The 23,544-nt window shown below is 37.8% G+C and overlaps 1 protein-coding gene across 4 annotated transcripts in view; it reads right to left on the reverse strand.

Moving 5' to 3' along the window:
- LOC111875539 (glycogen [starch] synthase) overlaps nt 1-22,312 on the reverse strand; it is a 38,981-nt gene extending 16,669 nt beyond the window's left edge. The window contains exons 1-7 of one of the 4 annotated variants that reach the window (XM_023871869.2): nt 22,046-22,312; nt 15,680-15,851; nt 13,091-13,269; nt 9,837-10,028; nt 8,405-8,602; nt 3,852-4,114; nt 2,479-2,599 (exon numbers count right to left, since the gene is read on the reverse strand). In XM_023871869.2, coding sequence (XP_023727637.1) covers nt 2,479-2,599; nt 3,852-4,114; nt 8,405-8,602; nt 9,837-10,028; nt 13,091-13,269; nt 15,680-15,818 — 1,092 coding nt within the window. In that variant the 5' untranslated portion in view covers nt 15,819-15,851; nt 22,046-22,312. Of the gene's footprint in view, nt 1-2,478; nt 2,600-3,851; nt 4,115-8,404; nt 8,603-9,836; nt 10,029-13,090; nt 13,270-15,679; nt 15,852-16,581; nt 16,716-16,901; nt 17,041-22,045 lie in introns of those variants that run through there. The other 3 variants (XM_033755857.1, XM_023871868.2, XM_023871871.2) reach the window with 3 other exon arrangements.
- Nucleotides 22,313-23,544: the final 1,232 nt, after the last annotated feature.

A 23,544-nucleotide genomic window follows, 5' to 3' on the forward strand; every position in this document is an offset into this window, starting at 1 on the left:
CTATGTTTGAGTAGTCGCTCAAATCATCTCAAGTGGTGGCAGTCTAACTTAATATGTCATTGTAATTTTTAATTTCATGTATTTCTCTTCTGAAATGTCAGATAATAATACTGATCGTGTCATAATATTGTGGTGGTTGAGAAGACAAAAGATGAGAGGACAGAAAAGGTGAACATCTCATGTTGGATATTGTCCACTGTTTAAGACAGTGTAATAAAATCCACACTCAGAAAATGGAATGTCTGTCACTATTTAACAAATGTCGACTAATAATAAACCTAACATTCAAACTACAGTACTGTTTTATTTTTACAGATTATTTGGTGGTATGTCAAAAGTCCAAGAGTATTACAGCCAATGGAAAACAATCGTCTTTCATGCCACGTCCCTCACTATCTGCCGGTATTTAAAGATAATGTCTAACATCTAACGCTCCTCTTTATGCTTAAACATTCCAAATAATGTAACAAAAAAGCATTCACTTAACTTACATGAACAAATCTTATGAGGTATTGAGGAGACACATGTGATAAACTGAGTAAGTTCATTTGAGCAACAATGCTTCTGACTTGTACTTGGAAGGAGCTTGGTTTATATCTTGATCAGGAACTTTACTATCTTGAGGTTGGTTGTGGAAGTCCTTGGTCCCTTCAGAGAAATGCTAGAATAGTACTGTCATGTGTAGGGGGTGCGCGTGACGAAATGACGGGTTCTAGTTCGGATGATTGGATTTATTGACAGCTTGGTTACATGCACTCTCTCAATTACACTCAAATTACAGCGCTATCGCTGACTTACATACACCTCATAATCGACTGGCGCGTCGTACACATAAAGTCTTCTAAATTACAGTTGACCTTCTGTATTCCTGGTTCACTTCGCTTGCTTCAACCACTCTCAACTACCCATAACTCGTACTCATACTGCATCAACACTGACGAGTACTCTCATTATGTAGCTTCCACCCTGACCACACAGAAATCATGTTTACTGATTGCCTAGCAACAGTCACTGCACGGACTCCCCTGTTGCGTGACATCACAGCCTAGCGGGGAGGGGGGTTTACCGAGCGTTGTTACACAATGAACACTCATTGTTACGAATATTCCTACACAATGGTCTCAACAATTTTCAATTGTATCGTTGCTCAGCGATGGACGACATATAACATGCCAAATTGCTTCCTCCTTAAGACTGTTCATCCCGAATAGCCTATTGGTGCATCACCGTTCCTTTTCTTCCGAGGTTTCTGTTCATTGCGTCTTGTGATTCGGCTACTCCTCTTGCAGCGACTATTCTCTAGCCGTTACATCCACTTTCTCCTTAAGGCCAGCTTGTCCCGTGCGGGTCACTGCTAAAGTGCTAGGACATCCTGATGTATCTCCATCATCCAAGAATTAGGCCGTGACAGCTCCTTCCATATCCTTTACAATTCACTATTATCCTATAATCTGACAGTATACAATGTGAGTTCTGGATGCCATCATAAAATAAACTACAAAAAGAAAAGTACTTTTGAGAAACACAAAGTACAAAACCACAGGACTGATGTCACTATTAGAGTAAAAAAATTTGTGAATTTTTGTACCCATCATAATGATATGTTTCAATGCACATCATCTTTTTAAGTATACTTGGTTGTCGACTTATGACTGACTTCCATTCTGACTGACAGGTTGTAAGTTGATCTGGTTGTAGGTCAGCCATATATTTATTAACAGCATTTTTTAACCTTCCTAATATTTTTATCATATTTATAATTTATTTTTAAAAACTTTTACATTTTAATCATCTTTTATTTTTCATTTTTTTTGTGGTCGTAAGTCGCAAAGGTCATAAGTTGACATCCAAGTGTAGTTCCTTTCCACACATTTCACCTGCAGCTACACTACTGCTGGAAGCACTCATGCATATCTTTTCTGCAAACTAACTGAAGTGCAACTTTAGCTGCCTCTTTAATCTAATGTTTTACCAAATATATACAAAGCATTTTTTCAATCCAGCAGAAATAAGACAACACTACAAAATAATTTTTTGGCCACCAAGAAAGGTAGGAATCCCAATTTAGTGATATGAAATAAGAATAAGAATAAAAAAATCATTCCAGGTAAGTTGAAATATTACATTTCATCAAAATATGAACATCTGCTTTGCCAAATCAATACTTAGGCTCTCACAGAAGGCAATAAAACAAAATTTCTCATGTGGACCAAAATTAAATAAATCAATAATGTTTAGCAAAGGACACATGACATTACATTCCACAAAAATTTGTTCAGTCAGCATGACATTATGTGTAACTGACACTTTTCTTTCAATTAATTCATTCAAACTGTCAGCTACACGGTCCACATGGCCAGATCAAAGTCCTGCTAGTTGCTTACCTTATTGTGAAAATTCAGAATGACATTTTTCATGGCCCCAAAACATAACATGATCTTTAGAGCTTAGCCAAGCCAACTACACTCTGCAACTTACCTTCAGATAGTGGTTTAATCGAGCTAATGCTTCAATGAATATATCAGCTCCTTTGTTTCCAAATTCATATCGGCCAGCGATGAAGAAATATAGAGTCTTATCCAGATCAAAATCATAGTGCCTGAAAACAAAAAGGAATACGAGTATAGTGCCTGAAAACAAAAAGGAATACGAGTATAAGAGTCCTTATTATAATTTGAAACTGCATTTCAAAAACATTATCAAAAGTTTACATGAGCAGCAGTCTTGCCATACATTATATATTGACAAATACCATCTTAAGTGCAACAATTTTATTGTAGTTTTTACTTCTTTTTCCTCCTCCACACTACATGTTTTGGCCCTAAATGGCCATCATCAGGTGTGTATTACTCACGTAGCTGTTACACTGCTTGTTAAAATTTAAAATCACCAGTCTTTCTAATTGTATAAAATCTTTGTTAATCTACACGCGTCGATTTAATTTTTAAATTAGCACTTTTTAAAACTTTAATTCAAGTTAAAATGTCTATAATATCTCTGTTCTCTTTCTTTTTCAAATTTTTTCTTTTTCTTTTTCAAATTTTTTAATTATAGACATATAATCTTATAGACATTTTAACTTGAATTAAAGTTAAAAATCAAATCGACGCGTGTAGATTAACAAAGATTTTATACAATTAGAAAGACTGGTGATTTTAAATTTTAACAAGCAGTGTAACAGCTACGTGAGTAATACACACCTGATGATGGCCATTTAGGGCCGAAACATGTAGTGTGGAGGAGGAAAAAGAAGTAAAAACTACAATAAAATTGTTGCACTTAAGATGGTATTTGTCAATATATATTGTGTGAGTGTAACAGGATGCTGAAATATAATATTGTCTTGCCATACATATCTGGCATATAAAGGAGTGTTTCTGTATTCTTGTTTTCCTTGTTCTTAATAAGAGCAGAGCGAGACATTTTTCTGAAATTTAGATGACTTTGTAATATTCACATTAATATGTGACAAGCTTTGTTCTCTCCATTCTGAATGCTACACAAGGCAAAATCATAGAGTGAGAAAGCTGATACTAACTGCATGCACATGTGCACAAACGCACACACACACAGTGAACTACTTATTCATCGTGTATTGTATTAAGGCTTTTTCTCATTCAGCCTCACCCATGCACTAATGTTTGTAACGAAAGGACAAGGGACACGAACCTATTCGGTTAAAGAATTTTTAACTTAAATAACAAAAAGTTAAAAAAAAAATCACACTGGATAGAATTGTTTTATCGTTTGTAATAAGTTTGTATTTCCACTATAATTTGATTATCAGTAAGTACAGGAAATATATGTTAATGCACTATCTCAAATAGTACTTCAGCTGGAAGAAAACTAACCCATAGAAGTGTCCTCGAACAAACTCGTGGATTTTCTCCTTTGAGATAGCATGTAAATTCTGAAATTCATGAATTGCTGAGAACTTCTTCACATTTAATCCATTTGGTGTGATGACATCCGGTTTCCTTTTCAAGAGATGTTCAGACTCATAGCCAGTAATTTCTGACACAGTGGTGAACACATGTGCAAGATGAGATGCTGCTCGCTCCATGCAGTAGCGATGATAAATCTGTCTCTTTCCAGCTTCCTCATCCACAGAAAACTGCCACAGCAGACACAGGTACACTTATAATGTAAATATACTCACTGATACAAGGTTAGTGAATATCAGCACACTTGTTGATTTCTTAATTTAGTGGGTTACAAATCTGCATATACAATTCTTACATTAACCAAATAATTCCTCACCACACCAAGAAATTTTTGGGAAAAAACAAAAGCTGGTTCTTAACAGAGTCAGAATTCTTTTTAATGCTTCCACTGGTAAACATGTTATGGAATAGTAGATTCTAAAGAGTTCTGATAATGGTGTATAACAGTCAGAAATTACTGGGTTTTTGGACTTCATACAAAATCCCAGTGTTGCGTCTCAATTTTGAGATTGGAAATTGTAAGGCATTACCTAAATATCGAGACTTGCGAAAAGTGTTTTGCAGCCATTACTAAGGCAACTAGGTTAAGAATGTAGATGATCAGCATTTATGCGTAATCACATAAGTAAGAAGCTTTGCTACGGGGCCACTGGAGATGGGAATAATATTATTATTTACACAGCGATGAGACACCATCGGCCCGCCCACAACCCCAGGGAATAACCAATTAGAATATAACTTTGGGAATTGAGAACAAAAAGGGGAGTTAACCTCCCTCTTTCGCTAACAGCCGATTCAGCAAGTTAATAATATAAATTGCCGAATTTAGGAGACTTAGGGATCTAATCTCAAAGATAATATTCAGTTGTCAGCCGGAGGCACTATTCAATATGGGTCTGACGAGTGCTGGAAGTTGGCCTGCATTCTTTTATGTCAAGTAAGTCACGTTTACTCATGTAAGCCATGTTGTTAAATATTATTGTTGATAAAAGTGTGTGGAAAATATTGAAAGCAAACTCCAGTGTGCTCGGCGAGCCCTTAGCGGAGAGTAATAATTATGTAACAAGTAATTGCCTAGGAAGATAGTCCGGCAATATGTCTGTGTTATAGTGTATGTGTTAAGATTACTGGTAGTGTGTAGTGACAAATATAGTATGTGGGCTATTAATATGTATAACTTTACGGGAGGATAATTTTAAGGGAGAACATGAGGAAGCATAGGATGAAGTAAAGACCCTATGCAGACAAGACTGTAGGTCGGTCTTGTTAATATTGTAAATAATGTAAATAAGAGTGTAAATAGACAGGGTAGTTAGAGTAGGATGTACCGGGATTGTGATTCACACCTCAAAATCACCTTTCCACGACCGATCCCGAGGATCCTACCAAAATGAAAGGCAACAGCAGCCGAATGCAACCACAATTCAGGGGAGGTACTACTAGACAGGGATAGGCACCCGCCACGCAGGCAGCGTTTAGTAGCCTTGGTATCAATGCCCCCTTAAGAATAATAATAATGTAATATGTTGCAACCTGCAGACTATATGAAGGGTTGTCAAGAGGGAGCTATGACAGTATGTCAGGGGGTAGTTCCCACCCTAGAGATGACAGATGATAGGTAGAGGCGGGTCAGACCTGACACGCCCGCTCTACGCCAATAATAAGAGGTGACAGTGATGAAAGGGCCAGCCCACAGAGGACGCTCGACTACCGCGCTACCGGCCCTTAGTACTTTCATCACCTCTCTTAGTATTTTCACCAACCTTCGTACGAGATAATAGATGGTGGCAGCTATATTATTGAGAAGGAAGTCCAGAAACAGAGGAATCCTAGCTGAGGGTAAGCTAGGATTATGGTGTTAACTCCTTACAGCGTAAGCTGTGGTGGCAAGGAGGGGTACCTCCACGCCCCCCCGCACTACGGCGTTACACCCAGTAATTCTCAGTATTATACATCAACAGAACCCTTTAGAATCCACTTGTACAAAAAGGTATGGACCCAGCATATACCTTTCCTTTAGGAAATTAGAACACTTGGCAAAGTTATGATCTGTAGTCTCTTAACTAGATCTCTACAGGAATTATGGGATTTGACACCCATCATGATTCTAACAATTTTCTTTTACAATGTAAATACCTTAGAGTCAATTTCACCAACCACACAACACGTTTTTATTATTGTCACACTACATGTTTCGACCTCAAGAGCTCATCCTCAGGTGTACGAACACAGTTGCACAATCACACGCAATCATATTCGTTTTTCCACTTATTTCGATCCTGTATCCTGTTGGCATTTTATTGCCTAGTGAGTATGCACCACTTATACATCAAGAAATTTAATTGGAATAGGCAAATGGTGTTCGTAATGATCTTGCTGCCAACAGAATAGAATGCCTGGTAGCTCCACATGGGGGGGGGGAGTTGGACCATTTGGAATTTCATTGAAAAATTTGTGACTCGGTCTTGTCAACAAACGGTGCTCAGCAAGAAGCGCTGATAGACCAAAATGTAGATATAGAGGTACAACTGCATTGATCACTTCATGGAATCACGGAACAAGTAAACAAGGTGCAGGGTCTGTCATGTCAAATGCTTGACTCAATGCAGGGAGTGTGATGTTGGAATTCATGCGAAGCATTTTGTTGTATACAATACAAACAAAGGAAGTCTGAAAATGGACATGAGAAGTCATTGCAACAAGATGTCTGAAGTCATTTTAAAAATAAATGAGTTTTGGGGCAACATTCTGACATTATTAAGCTAGGCAAATTCCTTTATTCCCCTGTCTTTGCTTCTAGTTTTTCCAAGTTTAACAGTAAATTTGTGATCAGCTCTTGAGAACTGCAGGCCATTTCTTATGATTAATATATAATCATGATTTAATACAAAATGATCACTAAACATGCAAACTGCAAGCACGATCACAGTTCATTACAGAATGGCCAATAATAATCCACAGAAATGTCTGTTCACTACAAAATTTCCCACATTGGCATAAAGCTCAAGAGAAATCTGTCTGGGAATTCCTGGGTCACATCTCATATTCACTAATCATCAGAATCACCATGAAAGTAACTTACCGACTAGAACAACTAACAGCAAGTGTGTTGTACTTTCTTGCATAATTATGTTTCCACACGGTTTATACACTCCTACTTTTATATATGACATTTTTTGGTGTGGGGAGGGATATTTTTAGACTTTACAAAATTCAGGATGGCACATAACATTAATGAAAAATAAAATTAAAGTTAAATGCATTATAGCAACATGATATGGACAATTTTCAGACATGTTTTCCGCAAAATTTATGCACTGGTCGAAACACTGCCAAGGGGCGCTTTCATGTCAGTGTTAACAAACCACATGGTGGAGCCCACAGGAACAATTATCCCATTGCCACACTGGATTCAACTTTAATTCAATTTTACACACAAACAATCCAATGACTGAAATTTTATCAAAGGACTTTTTCATTTCAGTGTTCATCAAGGAGCTGTGTGGTGGAATCTGCAGGCACAAATAACCATACTATGTTGACACACCAGACTAAACTTTAATTACTTTTTCCACGAAAGTTATGTATCAGTCAAATTTTATGAAGGAGCATCTTCATCTCACTGTTCTTCAAGAAATTAATTATGTGATGGAGTCTGTAGGCATGAATATCCTTACTGTGTTCCCAAATTGCACTCCATTTAAATTATGTACTGGTTGAAATTTTAACAAGGGGAATTTTCATCTCAGTGTTCACCAAGGAATCACGTCTGTATGCAGGAATATACCTACTGTTGTCACACTGCATTCAGCAGGTGACTGCCTCAGTTTTATATTTACTTACTTACTTATGGAGCCGAGCCCTTCTGGAGGAGCCGCCAATTCTGCAGCTAGTCAAGAATTTCCCAGCATTTTATGGATCCCGAATGTTCATTACCGTGTTCACAAGAGCCCTCCACTGGTCCCTATCTTGAGCCAGATCAATCCAATCAATACCACCCCATCCTATCTCATCCCACTACGCCTTGGTCTTCCCAGTGGTCTCTTTCCTTCTGCCTTTCCCACCAATATCCGATATGCATTCCTCATCTCCCCCAATCATGCTACATGCCCTGCCCACCTCATCCTCCTTGACTTCATCATTCTAATTATACTTGGAGAAGAGTACAAGTTATGAAGCTCTTCATCAGTTTAATGCTTAAAATTATGCTCTGAAAAGTGGTATTCATATATTTTCCAAACATCTTAAACAGATGAATTCCGGGATAAAACAGTATGTTAATTATGCAAATAAATACAGCATCATTAGTTTGACAGATAACATCTAAATGGCAAGGACCAGGAAGGTTCACAGTGCTATGTGAATGAAATCAAATCGTGGTAAGACAGCTGCAGCTGAATAATAGTAAGATCTCCACATTATGCACTACTGATACTTGCCTCTAAAACAGTGTAACATACCTTGTCCAAGTTATTATAGAAGTCTATGTTGCCAGCACATAAATAACGTCCCAACAGAGTTGCATGTGTTGTAAACACTGTTGCCACATCTATATGTCTAGTACGGAGAGCTATGAGGCCAACACCAGCTTGCCATTCATGGAAGTGAACCACTATTCTTGGCACATAATCTGAATATTCTTCAGCAACCTTCCGGAACTGTAAAATTATGTATGAACAATTTCAGTCATAAGTCATAAGTCATAAGTCATAAGTATGTATAAACATTCTCAGATCTTGAACAATAACAAAAACTCTTATAGGCTGAATGCAGTAATGTTTCATTTCAGGAGGCTGGGGGAAGTAAAATATCAATTAACAAAAACTATAGTTTAACATACAGAGTCACAAATAAATTATTTTGCTAATATGAATGTTGATCCTTGAAAGAACATCTGGTCAGATAAAACATTTTCTTTATGTCATACTCCCAGATAATTTAGGGAGGTAGCTGCACACATAGATCCCAGCAACTAAATACAGACCTACATGAATGCATATAACTTAAGCCATTCATATCATTCTGAATTTATTTTTCTTCAAGAATTTTCTAATGCTTTTATATAAAAATTATTTGACCTTAACAGCCACAAAATGAGAACTAAACATCAGTAAAACTTAAAGAGGAGGAAAAATCATGACAAAGCCTGGGCAATATAAATTTTATTTCAGTACACTTCAACTTTACCTGCAAACACACTAGGGCACTCATTTTCTTCCCCTGATATCAGTAAGATTACCAGAAGATGAATAGACAGTGTTGCAGAAGAAAAGTCTTTTGGCTATCAATTATCAATTTTCAAGTCTGAATTGAGAAAAAATTCTTGACCTCAGTTTGAACATTAATTTTTCACTCTCAATCTTCAGGAATACTGTAACAACTGCTTTTGCTTTGCATACTGGGGTTATGACAAAAGTGATCAGTACGGCACTTGCCTGAATGGAAGATGAGTTTTGTGAGAGGAGCTTGATATATTATTGAGCGTGAGCCTGAATAAGATACAGGATCGAATAAGTGAAAAGACGAATGTCATTGTGTGTAATTACACAGCTGTGTTCGTACACCTGAGGATGACCTCTTGAGGTCGAAACATGTAGTGTAATAATAATAAAAAAATATGTTGTGTGGTCAGTAAAATTGACTCTAATATTGACTAAATACACAACACGATGCAAGAAACAATTAAAGTCTATGATGTCCATATTAATATGGGACAGGATTAAATTAGTTCTAAATGTGGACATTTTAATAAATAAATATCAGAGTTCCATTACATACACAATATTTTGTTGCATACCACTCATTAACTCCTACTAATGTTGAAACTATTCTGTAATCAGCCAAATAATCTTTGTTCTATAACAACTACATAAGTGTATAAATACAACATGCCTCTTCGATAAACTGTGCCACCATGTAGCCAAGAATTACAGCATCATTAGCTTCAATGTCAAGGTGCGGGATGCCCAAGTTACACTTATTCCAGAGTTCTTGTTTGTATTCATCCAGTTTCCATGCACCAGATCCAATATCAAAAAGGATGATCTGAGGGTTTCCATCTACCAGCCATGCTCCTGTGTGGATCTACATATAAAAAACATCCGAAGTTAATAACATCAGAGTAATAACTACATTTTGTGTAAATGTAACAAGATTACAAAGAATTCTGGAATGTGATTCAGTGTTGTCTGCTGAAGTTTACTAATGTATCTCCAAAATGTTGGTTAACTTCTATAATCCTACATGGCATCACATCCCAAAGAATAGTCTTCATAGCCACAGATATAATAACCTAACATCTCATGGAACAAGAAAGCAAAACTTCTTTTTTATGAGCACTGTGTATCATTGGGGTGTGTGATAGCGTAGTTGGTTGAGGCACAATGCTACAAGCCAGAAGGCTGCGGGTTCAAGTACTGATGAGGTCATTGGATTTTCTCAATTGACCTAATCCTTCCAGCCACACTATGGCCCTGGGGTCGACTCAGCCTCTAACAGAAATGAGTACAAAGAATATTCTTGGAATATAAACAAATGCCATCAGATTTTAACACTTCCAGAAAAGCAGACGCTTTAAAAATTATCTACAGGCAAATACAGTGATATTGATATTTAGGGTGTCCTTGGAAGCAGAGGATTTGAACACTAAACTGAGGAAAAAATTAAAGGGATGAAACACTGAAATTACCACACTTGGGATCATTTAAATTGAACATTCATCATCAGCTACTTCAAGGTAGGCTTTATTAGCCTGTTTCAGGTCACAGACCATCCTCCCACTATCTTCACGGTTCTATAACACTTCTTTCTCCATCTGGCTGTTAATTCCTAACTTTTTGGGTCAATCTTGAAGAGCCCATTTTAGATGTGATTATGCCACTTGTCTCTATAGCCTTGGGTTCTTTCTTCTAAAGCATATATTTGTAACGCGCTGCATACTGTCATATTTCATACATAGTCTGTAAGTGTATACCTAGAGATGCACCTTTAAAAATTGAATGTAAAATGAGAAAGCCTTAAATTCAGAAACACCAAATGGGGGTTGTACTGTACTTGTTGTAAACTATAGAGTGTCCAGATGAAAGGTATCCAAAATAAAACGATTATATCTTAGAAAGCATTTATTACACACATTTATGTACATTACAAAGGGAAACCATCGGTTTTTTGTGACCATATAATTTTCTCAATAAATTTCAATGTGGCCTCCCTTGGTGGCATGACAAATATTCAGACAATATTTGACATCATTCCACATTGCTTAAGGCATGTTTGGTGTTACCATAGCCACAGTGCATCCCTTATGCAGGCTTTCAAGTGTTGAAGGTCATTGATCTTAACCTGGTAGACAATGTTCTTCACATAACACCACAGGAAAAAATCCAGTGGGGTTAAATCTGGTGACCTAGGAGGCCAGCGACTTGTCCACCTCTGGCGATCCATCTTCAGCCATCTCTCTGTCCAGTTGATGCCTAACATTGTGGCTGAAATGTGGCAATGCCCCATCTTGTTGGAGGATAGTTCGAGGTGGTAACTGGGGCAGTGCATGCAGCTCCAGCATGTCCAAGTATGAATGTCCGGTCACACTCTTTTCTGTAAAGAAAAATGGTCCAATCAACTTGTCGCGCATTAAGCTGGCCCACACATTCCCTTTGGGGCTGCCTCTCTCTAACTCACATGTGACAGGTGGATTCTGACTGCCCCAAATCCTGCAGTTGTACCTGTTTACACCTTCACTGACATGGAATGTTGCCTCATCCGAGAAGCACTCTTGGCAGAGGAAATCGGGTGATGCGTCAATTCTTTCCAGCAAGTCAACAGCCAAATTTGTGCATGCGACTTGGTTACTCGGTTTTAGTGCACGAATCATTTTAATCTTGTACGCTCTTAGGAGGAGCCTTTTGTGTAGCACTGTTGAATGTGGAATTTGTATGTAACTGCAAGATAAAAGAATGAATGGATTTGCGCAGACTTTGCTGGAATCCGTCTCTAATGCGATTAACATTTTCTTCAGAGGTCCGTGCTTTCCAGGAGATGTTACATGCAACAGGCTACCTGCTGTCCTCAGTTTCATGTCCCAGAACTGAATGGTTTTCCATGTAGGCTGACGTCCATATTGCATTTTAAAATGATGCCGGACAGCCGTAAGAGATTGCAACTCTACTAGCCACAACAAACACTGAACCTGTTCCTGTGGTGTTGACATCATTACTGAGTTCGCTGAAGGTCATCAGCTGTTGCGTGCATGCAAGTCAGGCATGGAAAAAAAAACTTTCAGAGTTTTTGTGTCCAATGACATAAACCAGATATGTGTATGACAATTAGTGTCCAAAACAGATCTTTTTTTTTTTATTTTGGATACCTTTCATCCAGGCACTCTGTATGTAACTATAACATCAGTAGTCAAGGCACGGAGAAAAAACAGTAACACATAAAGAATTATATTTATGATGAAACTAAGAGCCAATAAATGCATCCTGCCACTTAGTACAAAATACCTTTTATTGTCCCTTTATACAAAATTAAAATTAAAGTTAAGTAACATAAAATGATATTTTATCCACTGATTTATATGGGCATGGAACTTGGGCTCTCATTTTGAGGGGAGGCCAAACACTGAAAATATACTGTGACAGAATTTGAACCCATGAAACATGAAGCAATGGATACCATCACTGAATAACAAGAAGACATCCAGAAGATTACAGTCTTCTGGGATGTCTCTCCAAGAAGTTTGGTAGATGAATGCCAACATTTCTGAGAAATATGCTGCCTCTATCTTGTATCCTGAAGATAGGGGCAGCAGGTTATTCCTAAATGTTTATACCCATCTACAAAACTACAGCACATCGTGTTCCTGAAGACCAAAGTACTGACACTCACCACCATGGGAACCTTACACCTCACATGCAAAATTTGGTGGGAGAAAGTTTTTCAGAAACTGAGAGACAGTTGGAAAGATAATATTAAAACAGGATTTAGACTGTGCGGATATGAACTGAATGTATCAGTTCGGAACAGGATCTTATATCCAACTTTTTTTATGATGAAATTTTTGGTACTTTTACATCAGAATTCTGCAAACAATTGCCTCAGGAATAGCCTGTACAAGGGGATTCAGATTTATATAACATTAGGGCTTCTACCTTGAATCCTTTTTCTCTCATCTTGCTGACAGCTGTGTATAAGGGTCCAGTGAAATCTGATTCCTCAACTTCTGTTCGAGCTGAGTGCTCTTTGTATGGACCCAGCAAGCAGTACTGATCCCCCATCTCTTCTGTTGATACATATGCCTTTGATCGAATTACAGTATAAATACCTCCAACTGAAACATTAATATTATAATGTATTGGCTCATAAGTAATATATAGGAAGTTATTCCTGTACCTAAGCACCATGTCATGTAACATACATGAAACGGAGGTAAAGTTGGTAAACAAATGTTAAAATAAGGAGTTCTGAGCAGGACTCACAATCTACTCTCCTATTACAAAGATTTTTAATTCCACAGATCCATTACTATTGTTATTTCACTTTATTTTCCTTAAGAACTAATTACTAAGTGTAGATATGGTCTCAGAGATTCAAACCATCATCATGTTTATAACTGCTGATTTACATAGAATATTCCATATATAATATGCAGGAATGTTTATGATCTATTTCTTTTATTGCTAGTGGGGTGGGACTAAGTCCCTTGTACTGCGGCCACTTCTGGCCTATTGTACCAGCCCCAGATGATAGGTGAGGGTGATTGTGGAGCAACTGGTGGAATGAAGATTGAGAGGGGAAACCTGCCCCAGCGGGATCAAACCCGGGCTGCCGCAGTGGGAAGCCAGCGACTAACCGCTTGAGATATGGTGCAGCAATGTTTATGACCTAACTCTACCAAATTTCACATGCCTAACTCCACCAAACCAAGAGCTAAAGAATATTTCTGCATGGTCTCCATATTGTTTCTTCACATTCTACATAAAAAAATTACCTCAGAAAAAGCTGAATATATGTCATCATTTCAGTACCATAAATTAAATTTTGCTTCTACCTTATAAGTTTGATGTGTAAACGATATAGTGATTAATGATTGTAGCAGTAACTTCTAATGGCATAAAATTTACATCAACTTTCACGAAAATTGCTTAACTAGTTAAGAATTTGAAAGGGCATCAGACACACAGATACACACAAACATACAGCACACTGATCTTCAAGACACAAATCTTAAGCACTTAACTGGAATGATGACATTTAATTAGGATTGCTGGGTTGTGTTGCGTACAAGAGACACATACTCATATACTACACAATGTAACGTCCTGAAAAACAACTTACTTCCGATTGTTCTCTGATCTATTAGGTAACTAACTGATTTTCACCAGACTACACAGTGTTATATCTCAGAAGACATAAGTCTTCAGTCACTGCCGTGACAGCCTCAAATCCAACATTGGCGCCTGCTAACTCAGTACGTCACATGAATATTTAACTAAACTTCATTGGCTCCCTCATAAATATAAAAAAGTGGCATATGATGAAGTACAGATCCCAATAAGACCCATTTCTTCATGTTGTAATTATTCAGCGAAATGCAAGATAAATTAATTCTGACTCTGCAGTATGTCATCTCTACTGTGATTGGCTACGCAACAATATTCTCATCCACAGATTTTCACAGCATGTATCCAATGTATAATTTGTCCATTAGGGTTGAGCTGCTTCATGAATTGAAGCTGTTCCAGTGTTTTGGAGTACATGCCAGTCTTAATCTTCAGGGTGATTTAGGCATATGGAGATGTGGCTTAATATTAGTATTATTATTATTAATATTTCACTGCAATTGGATGTTCACTTGTTGGCAGTAGATCTTACACTGATACAGACAAGGAAAGACTATGCATGAAGGGGGGGGGAGTACATACAATAAACAAGGTACACACAGTGCAAATCCAACAAGTTTCCATTCAGACTCCACTTAAGGCCTCTTTACTTGTAAATGCTTCCCTAACCCTCTTCATTCTTTGAAATGAGAGCCGAGGGGGAGGAGTCTATGCCTGTGATGAATGCAGCTGTCCAAGGTGAAAAGTGATCATGACCTGATATATCTCTCACAGTGGAAGCACAGGTGGGAGTGTGCAAAGTGGATAGCCCCTTATATCAGGATGCATCTCATTCAATCTCATTCTACTGAAAGTGGTGACTCAAATGTATGCTGAAAAGAAAACTTCAACAGACAATGAAGCAAACACCCCTTAAAACCAAAAATGACAACATTAAGAATAGTTTTACATCACCAATTAATGAATATAAAAATCAATAAGGTATGCAAAACAAAACAAAAAAAATGCATTCGGAGAATAGAGTATTTCATTAGAGGTTAATTTTCGATTCATGATTTCATACGAAACAATGGTGACCTGTTTTAAAGTAACAGTACTATACCGCTAAACCACTGACTGATGACTCCATTACCAATTTCATTAATAATGAAATAATAAAGTTCACATAATGAAATAATAAAGTTCACATAATGAAATAAATTTTAGAAGCAACAAAATTAAGTGTATTTAATCATACCAGTTATATAAATTAAGTATAATATATCAAATACTTCAGTAAATTTGTACTTTTTGTGAACTGTTCATAGTATATCAGTTGATCAGGAAGAATGCACTTTATTTTATACTTCGTGTGTCCCAATACAAGAATTCTGTTAGTCTTTTGTAATATTTTCTCACCTTTATTAGCAACTTCCCATGCAGCTTCAAAAGTCCAGCGGTTCTGGATAGAGGCCATCTCACCTTTATCCATAAAAGCTAAGAGTTCATTTTGGCTTTCCATGCGGTAGAAACGCCGTGATGCTCGATCCCGTGACATTTTTGACGATTTTTGTCACTGTATTCTTCCTGCCTTTAAACAAAATATTGTCAATTAGATAAAGCAGGGAACTATGTATATGTTACATTCTTATACATAACAGATATTAAATATGTAGAAAAACATCATACAGCACACTACTACCTACAACTCTCTGACACCTGACTTAGCTTCTAAGCAAAACATACACTTAAAATGGTAAATGTCAGAAGGCTGTATCCAACTGTCCATCCATCCATCCATCCATCCATCCACATGGTTTTCCTCAAAACTATTTACTTGATTCCATGGTCAGATACATGAAACTAGTTCCTGATGCCAAATGTATAATGGTGGCACTGATGTGGGGACCCCATAATCCAGAAATTTCAATTCTGGTATATCTAATACTACTAAAATGATTATCAAATTACTCTGATGTAGCAGTAACACTCTAGACTTGTATTCTTGAGGGGCCCAATTCTAATTCTGGCCAGGACTCACACTATTTCAACTAAGGTCTTTTGTTCCTTTCTTCAGTCCCTCCCTGCAAATGCCTCGATATGGCCATGCTCTCTTCCTTCCATACGCTTTCCAGTTCCTCTGACAACCATCCTACAACTGGAGGCTGTCAGCCCGAGAAACTGGCAGTGTTGTAAAATAAACCACAAAATTATTACAGGGTTGACCATTCTCCCCCTCTCCAAAAACTATAAATTTCAACTGCGACAATTAAAATTAAATGATGATGTCACCGGTATATTAATAATCTAAATTTCATTACCTTCTTGCTATTGCCCAGGTTGACATTTCATTTTAAAGTTCACTGTTGACCGTGGTATTTATACTGAATGCAATTTTGAAATGTGCATTTTTATTTCTCCCCTGCCAAGCGTATCAGTTCCAAACATAGTTATGCTACCAACTGTTGCCTCCTGCTGCTCTAAATTCAAAACGCGACCTAACATATTCAATGCAGATAGGGCATATCAACATCAAAATCTGTTTTAAATGTGTCGTTTTTAACTACTTTCCAGACACATGCTAAAATTTCACTTTATCACCGGAAAATAACTGTAATTTGTACCATGCAAACATATTTACCTTCTTTGGCTTGAAATTAGCTTCCTAATCAAATCAGCCACTCAATATTACGAACCACCGGTCATCAGAAACACAACATACCACTTACGGAAACATTTAAGAACACATGAAGGTCACGACCACAGGGGTCACCATCTATCACGGATCGCGAGCTGCTCAACACGAACTGAGCGTAATAAAGCCATACCCGTGGACTACGGAGATGGCGTTCGCTGTCGAGCTTCACAGATATTACAAAAAATTAAACGGGAATCAACTAATTAAGATTGTTCAATGGAACTGTAGAAGCTTAAGAAGCAAGTTCCCCGAATTCCAGCAAAGGAGCCGAAACATAGAGATCATAATATTATCAGAGTCCTGGTTTGACGGAGCAGGAAGTGTATGTACATGAAAGGGTTTGACATGGGGAGAAAGGGAAGGAAAGGCAGGTGGTAGTGTTGGCATTTTTATAAATAACAAACTGAAATAGTCACGTAAAGATGGCCAGTATAATGGTGATGGCAAAACTGAAGTGCGTGTAATTGAACTGGCCTAGATAGAATATTAATTGTGTAATGTTACAGGTAGCCGCACATGAAAACGTGCCGAGGGCATGGGAACAATTCTTCGTATAATTCGAAGGTAAATTCTTGATTGGCGGATACTTTAATGGACACCATCATCTGTGGGAAAATTCGAAAAATTGTACTAGGGGTAACAACGTGTTCCATTGTAACACCGAATTGGAAATAAACATTACGTTGTTATATTTTAGCGTCCTGTTGCACTGATTTATGTCCATGATTTATTCCAGCCGTCTTACAGTGCATACACTCATCCACCTCACTCTTCACTCCTGCACTACATGTTTCGGCGCAAAGGTGCCATCTTCAGGTGCTTTTCGATTTACGTTAAACTACTTCACTGCATGCCTTGCCAGTAGTTTAACGTAAATCGAAAACCACCTGAAGATGGCACCTTTGTGCCGAAACATGTAGTGCAGGAGTGAAGAGTGAGGTGGATGAGTTTATGCACTGTAAGACGGCTGGAATAAATCATAAACTTTACGTTGCTAAATGATGGCTCACGGACATAAAATCTCCGGCGCCACAGGACCTAAGGCAGCCTTCCACCTAACTTTTGTGGACCAAAGATCAGCATGGTTATGCACCTGGAAAATTTGAACAGACCTATTGAATAGCGACCATTTTCAAATTTTCATCAAGTATAAAAGCGTAATAGAACCAAGAAAAGGCTCTCTCTGTTCCGTCCGTTGTGCCTCTTAACTTCTGTGATTTTTTCCCCTTCACTTTTTCCATATAGGCTGCATAGTAAAGATACCGATTGGACTGCATTTATGGAAAAGTTAAAAGAAAAAATCACGGAAGTTAAAACGCACAACGGACGGAACAGAGAGAGCGATGTTAGGGAAATGTATGAGAACTTTATCCTGATAATTAAAAGGAAATTAGAAAAGATCAATCCTAAAAGAAAGAAAACGAAAAACAACCCCAGGAATGGAGGACAAAGAAAAATATGGAGTAAGGATCAGTAACCAATGTGTGTATGGTGGAATAAAGAATGCGATAAACTAATTATAATCAGAAAAGCTAAATTTTTTAAACCGAAACACTGTAAAACTGAAGAGATATAGTATTTGAAATACAAAAGGGAGGCAATTAGCGCAAAAATAGACTGAGAAAAATCAAACACGAGAATTGCAACATTTTATGCGAGGGAATAGATAAATTCACGAATCCATCTTACGTTTGGGATAGAATGAAAAGATACAAATTTAGATACTCAACTAATGAACTCATCTTATCGATTAAAAATCTCGGCTTCCAACCGAGCCCGGGACGGGATGAAATAGACTACCTTATAATACTTCACAATGTTCCAAATGAAGCCTTAGAAATCATGCTACAAATTCATTATGATATTTCAAGAGCAAGAGTGTTTCAAGACGACTGGAAAAATAAAGTGTTCTTTATCTCTAAGACCCACAGAACGAGTGTAAGACTTATATCCTTGGCATCATGCGTGTGCAAGTTATTAGAACAAATGATAAACATGTGCACGTGCTGGTGGCTAATATATATAACTATAACCGATTACTCCTTTTTAATAATATACTTCGCCTAATTTATGTATACAGTTAATTTTTTATAACTACTGTATCTTGCAAGATTTAAATTAGGAATTTGTGGAATTGCGTAAATAATCACGCACCCTATTACGTCATGGGTTATACACTAAGTGGAGGATGAAGGGACAAAAGATCACTGTGGTCGCGGTGCAAGGGCCAAGAAGGCCCACCCCTTATACATTCATTCAAGTGTAGGATGATGTAATTGCCGCATGACTTCTTATGAAGCTGATAATACAAGGGTTCTCACTTTGTTCAGCAAAATATGATACGTAGTTAGGGCGATACTTCCCAGGGTATAGCCAATTAGAAACACTAGGTATTACATGACCTGCTAGCGGTCGGCGACGTGATACGATTTTCTTTGTTCAAAAACAGACAACGCCTGACACTAACAGTCAAGACGAGTGTAAGTGTCTCTCCTCAAAACCGTAACAAAGGACTACATAGAGTCCTAATCGAGTATTACTAATGATATAAATTCAGAAGAAATTAATAAAGTGTGAGTGTATGTGAATTTGTCATTGGTTTTGTTAACTGCCTTGTTGAAACCAAGGCCCACTTAACGACCCTGTGAAAATATCATGTTCCCGACTGGGTGGCGCCTAGTACATCGTACTCCGGAACATCACAGTTGTCCAACAATCTTAGGTGAGGCTACGTCTCTGCCTGAACCTTCGGAGTCTCTACAAGGTGATTCACAGCGAGCATCTTCGGCCACCTTAACCCCACGCGCAGTGGGAAAATTGACTCGACCACTACTTAAAGTAGTTTTCGACAAGCGAAAAAGAAAAAAAATTGTGGTCAAAGACTCACAACGTGGTAATGACTTTTCGCCACATAGTTCTGAAAGAAACAGAAGGACAGGTGGCCCTAATAGGAGTTGATGATTGTAGAAATTTAGAAAACTAGTTTCAGGAACGTTATGGACCAAGTGTCTCCAATGTTGAAGACCATAATATTTCCGATCCTACCCTTCACAGTGAAATTAATTCCAGTAATCAGAGTGAAGTAACTGAATTAGATGACTCTTTAGAAGTATCCAATACAATGGAACAACTTGTGTTGTACGTACACAGTGTGTCCAGGTTCTGTTAGGACTGTGTTCATTAAAAATACAATACGTGAATTATTTTCAAAATTTCACTCTCTTTATTCAAAATAGTCTCCTTCTGAATCAATACATAGCTGGAATCGATAGAAAAGTTTTCGAAAACACGAAAACAGTCACTTTACTCCTTTTGTGGAATCGCATTTAATCCTGCGGTACATTTCCTTTGGATGTTCTGGATGGTGTCATGGCGGTCTCCTTTCATCGCCAACTTAACTTTTGGAAGCAACCAGAATTTTGCTGGAGCCAAATCTGGCGAATAAGGAGGATGATCAAGGACTGTGATCCCTTTTCTGGCCAAAAAGTCGCTCACGATCTTCGATTGGTGGGGTGGAGCATTGTTGTGGAGGAGCGACCAGGAATATTGCTCTCGATATTCAGGTCGAATTCGAAGAATTTTCGCTCAAAAATGATTGAGGACTCCGAGACAATAATTGGAATTGATTGTTTGACATTCTGGCAGAAATTCCTTGTGAATGATTCCTTAGGAATCGAAGAAAACGGTTAGCAGTGTCTTTACTCGACTCTTTTGTATGCGCACTTTCTTTGATTTCGGCTTCTTTGCGCTGAACCACGCTGCACTCTGCCGCTTTATGAGAGAGTCATATTGAAAAACACCATGTCTCGTCACCAGTAACGACCGATTTTGTAAATTTTGTATCACTTTGGGCCGACCGTAACATGTCTTTGCAGTGTTCCACTCTGGAATGTTTTTCATCGCCTGACAGCGTGTGTGGCACAAACCGCGCACAGACCTCCGTTTTTCCCAAATCCTTGGTCAAAATTTGATGCACAGTACTTTTTGGTATTCCCAAAAGATCCTCGATGCGTCTTGCAGAAACACATCTGTCTGATGCAAGGATTTCGGTCACTTTTTTTTTTTACATTTTCTTCAGTGCGGCTTGTTCTCGGGTTTGATGCACGTGGAGCGTCTTCAATGTCCCCCCTGCCGTCACGAAATACAGCATACCACCGAAAAATGTTCGAGAGACTCAAACAATCACAACCGTAAACACTTTTCATCATTTCGCACGCTTCTCCGGCTATTTTGCCTAACTTCAAAAAATTGATGTCGGCTCTCTGTTCAACAAGCGTCAGAACAGTACTGTTACATTCAAGGTCAGAACACATGATGCAGCGATGCTTGAGCTTTGAAATTAGGGACAACCACAGCTGAAACTTCAAGAATCTTAACACCACAACTCGCCAACAGTGAAGACGACGACTATCTTAATCTAATGCTGAGGTTAAGGATAGTGGAGCTCTACCTCCACTCCCCCACAAACCTTCGTGGCGTGGTGCTTAAATAATGAAACACAGGGACAACTTTATCTTCCCTTTACCCCTGGCCTATACTGCCTGGAAATTGGGAACCAGGATTCTTCTAACCTGTAGACATTTCACTAGAAAAAGAAAATTTAATTGTTGTAGTTACAACAGCGTTTAAAGTGTAATTATCGACTTTTTGACGTTATTCATCATCCTAATTGTTATTTGAAACGATGTCTCAGATGAGACAGAGTCCAATCTGCAAGACATCCCGATATTTTTAGAGTTATTTGTGTTTATTAACTCATTAAAGTGCAATAATTATGTACTTTTGTACAATATTAATATTAAAAAAATGTACTTTTGCCTACTGAGCTATTTCTGGTCTTCGTAAGATTCTTAGTATAAACAGCAGCTACATCTTGAAGCAACATTGGGTGACTGCTCTTTGTAATGGAGATCCACCTATGTGGCTGGAGCTGTATTTTTAAATATTATGTCGATTAATTGAAAGGTCCAGGATAAAAAGGGGTGCTTTCAGTTCTGACCAAAATCTAGTTTCTAATTTATATATATATATAAATCGACCAGTGTATTATTAGAAAAACACAACATGGCCAGATTGTTCATACTTACCATGAAAATGGAGAAATGTCCTGTTGTGGTACTAAATTCATTTGAATTTTTCAACATGTTCTCCGTTGTATTTGAGTTCCTCATTGTGGTGGTTACGAAGAATACTATCTTCCATTTCGTGACGACATGTAACCTGTTAGAGGTACATATGGCGTCATATCCCAAATAACAGTACTCATTATGATTTCTTTCTTTCCCAGATATTTGGCAAAACTTGAACCACAACTTTTCTGCACTGGAACCTTCCACTTTCCTTTCCTTTGCTGCATAAACCAAAACCGTCCACTTCCCATCGGTTTACCTTCTTTATGTCCTATAACATACCTTATTGTAGGATCGGAATATTCGGGAAAAGAAATTAACGTCAAGTCATTCGTCCCATAAAAATTAAGGCTCGTCTGTAATTGTTCTGTTTCAACTTCTTCTCTCTCCTTTCACACATAAATAATTAAGGAGAACACCTTTGTACCACGCCATTGTTGTATGGAAATATGGCAGTTGTCAGCCTGAAGAATTCACCTCAGGATTCCATGCACTTAATTGTGAGACATTTTCTAAATATATTTCCATGCATAATTACAGACAAATGTGACAACCTAGTCAGTTTACTGGGAGAAAACAATAAGACATCTGAATACAATGAGTCTGTTATATAAACTGTAGGAAAACATAAATGAATAATAAGAAAATATTCACAGAGATATTGGGTTTTCGGACTTTATCCATCGTTCTGGTTTTTAAGATAATTAAGACAAAACACGACGTTTCGGAAACTGGATCTGTTTCCTTCCTCAGGTGAGGGAAAACACCTATGCTGTTGGGTCCCTTAGAAAGAGCTAGCCTCAATCACTGGACCAACCCCGGGTGAGGTGAAATAATATGCAATAGAAATTTTAAAGGATTTTATCTCGTTTTGCTTAACAAGACTACAGCGTGTGATTTTAACACGAAATAAAAACAGTGTAGCAGTTTTTAGCACAGTTTTAGTATAATATCTATAACATAAAAACACCTGACTATGGTCGTTTGAGGCCGAAACATGTAGTGTTGAAGTGTAGAATGTAAAAGTGTTACAATTTTGGCGGAAGATAAAAAATGGACGTAATTTAAACTTTAACTTCCGAAGTCAACCAATCGATACACTTATGAATATCGTCGTCGTAGCCAAAGTACCCCGATTTGCGCATTCGGGCATTTAAGTGCCGTTAGTGGAAGCACGCACACGTCGCTAGTACAAGTGCACGCACAACACTAAATATTTATTTTGAAAAGTTGTACAAATCAGTATAATTACTTTTCTGTTATAGGTAGTTGCTTGAAGTATACTGAGTCTTCACTCCCCGCGATATGTAACCAAATCTCACCTTTGTGTGGTGCTCCTTGAAACATCTGAGAAAGCACAGTCCCAATTCACATATATTCCAGCTGCCTTTCAATTTCACCATCTTCCTAACAATGTTTCATTGCCATTCTATGACGAAATGAAACTACAATATTCA

The sequence above is a fragment of the Cryptotermes secundus genome, unplaced genomic scaffold (assembly GCF_002891405.2).
Source record: "Cryptotermes secundus unplaced genomic scaffold, Csec_1.0 scaffold468, whole genome shotgun sequence".
Lineage (NCBI taxonomy): Eukaryota > Metazoa > Arthropoda > Insecta > Blattodea > Kalotermitidae > Cryptotermes > Cryptotermes secundus.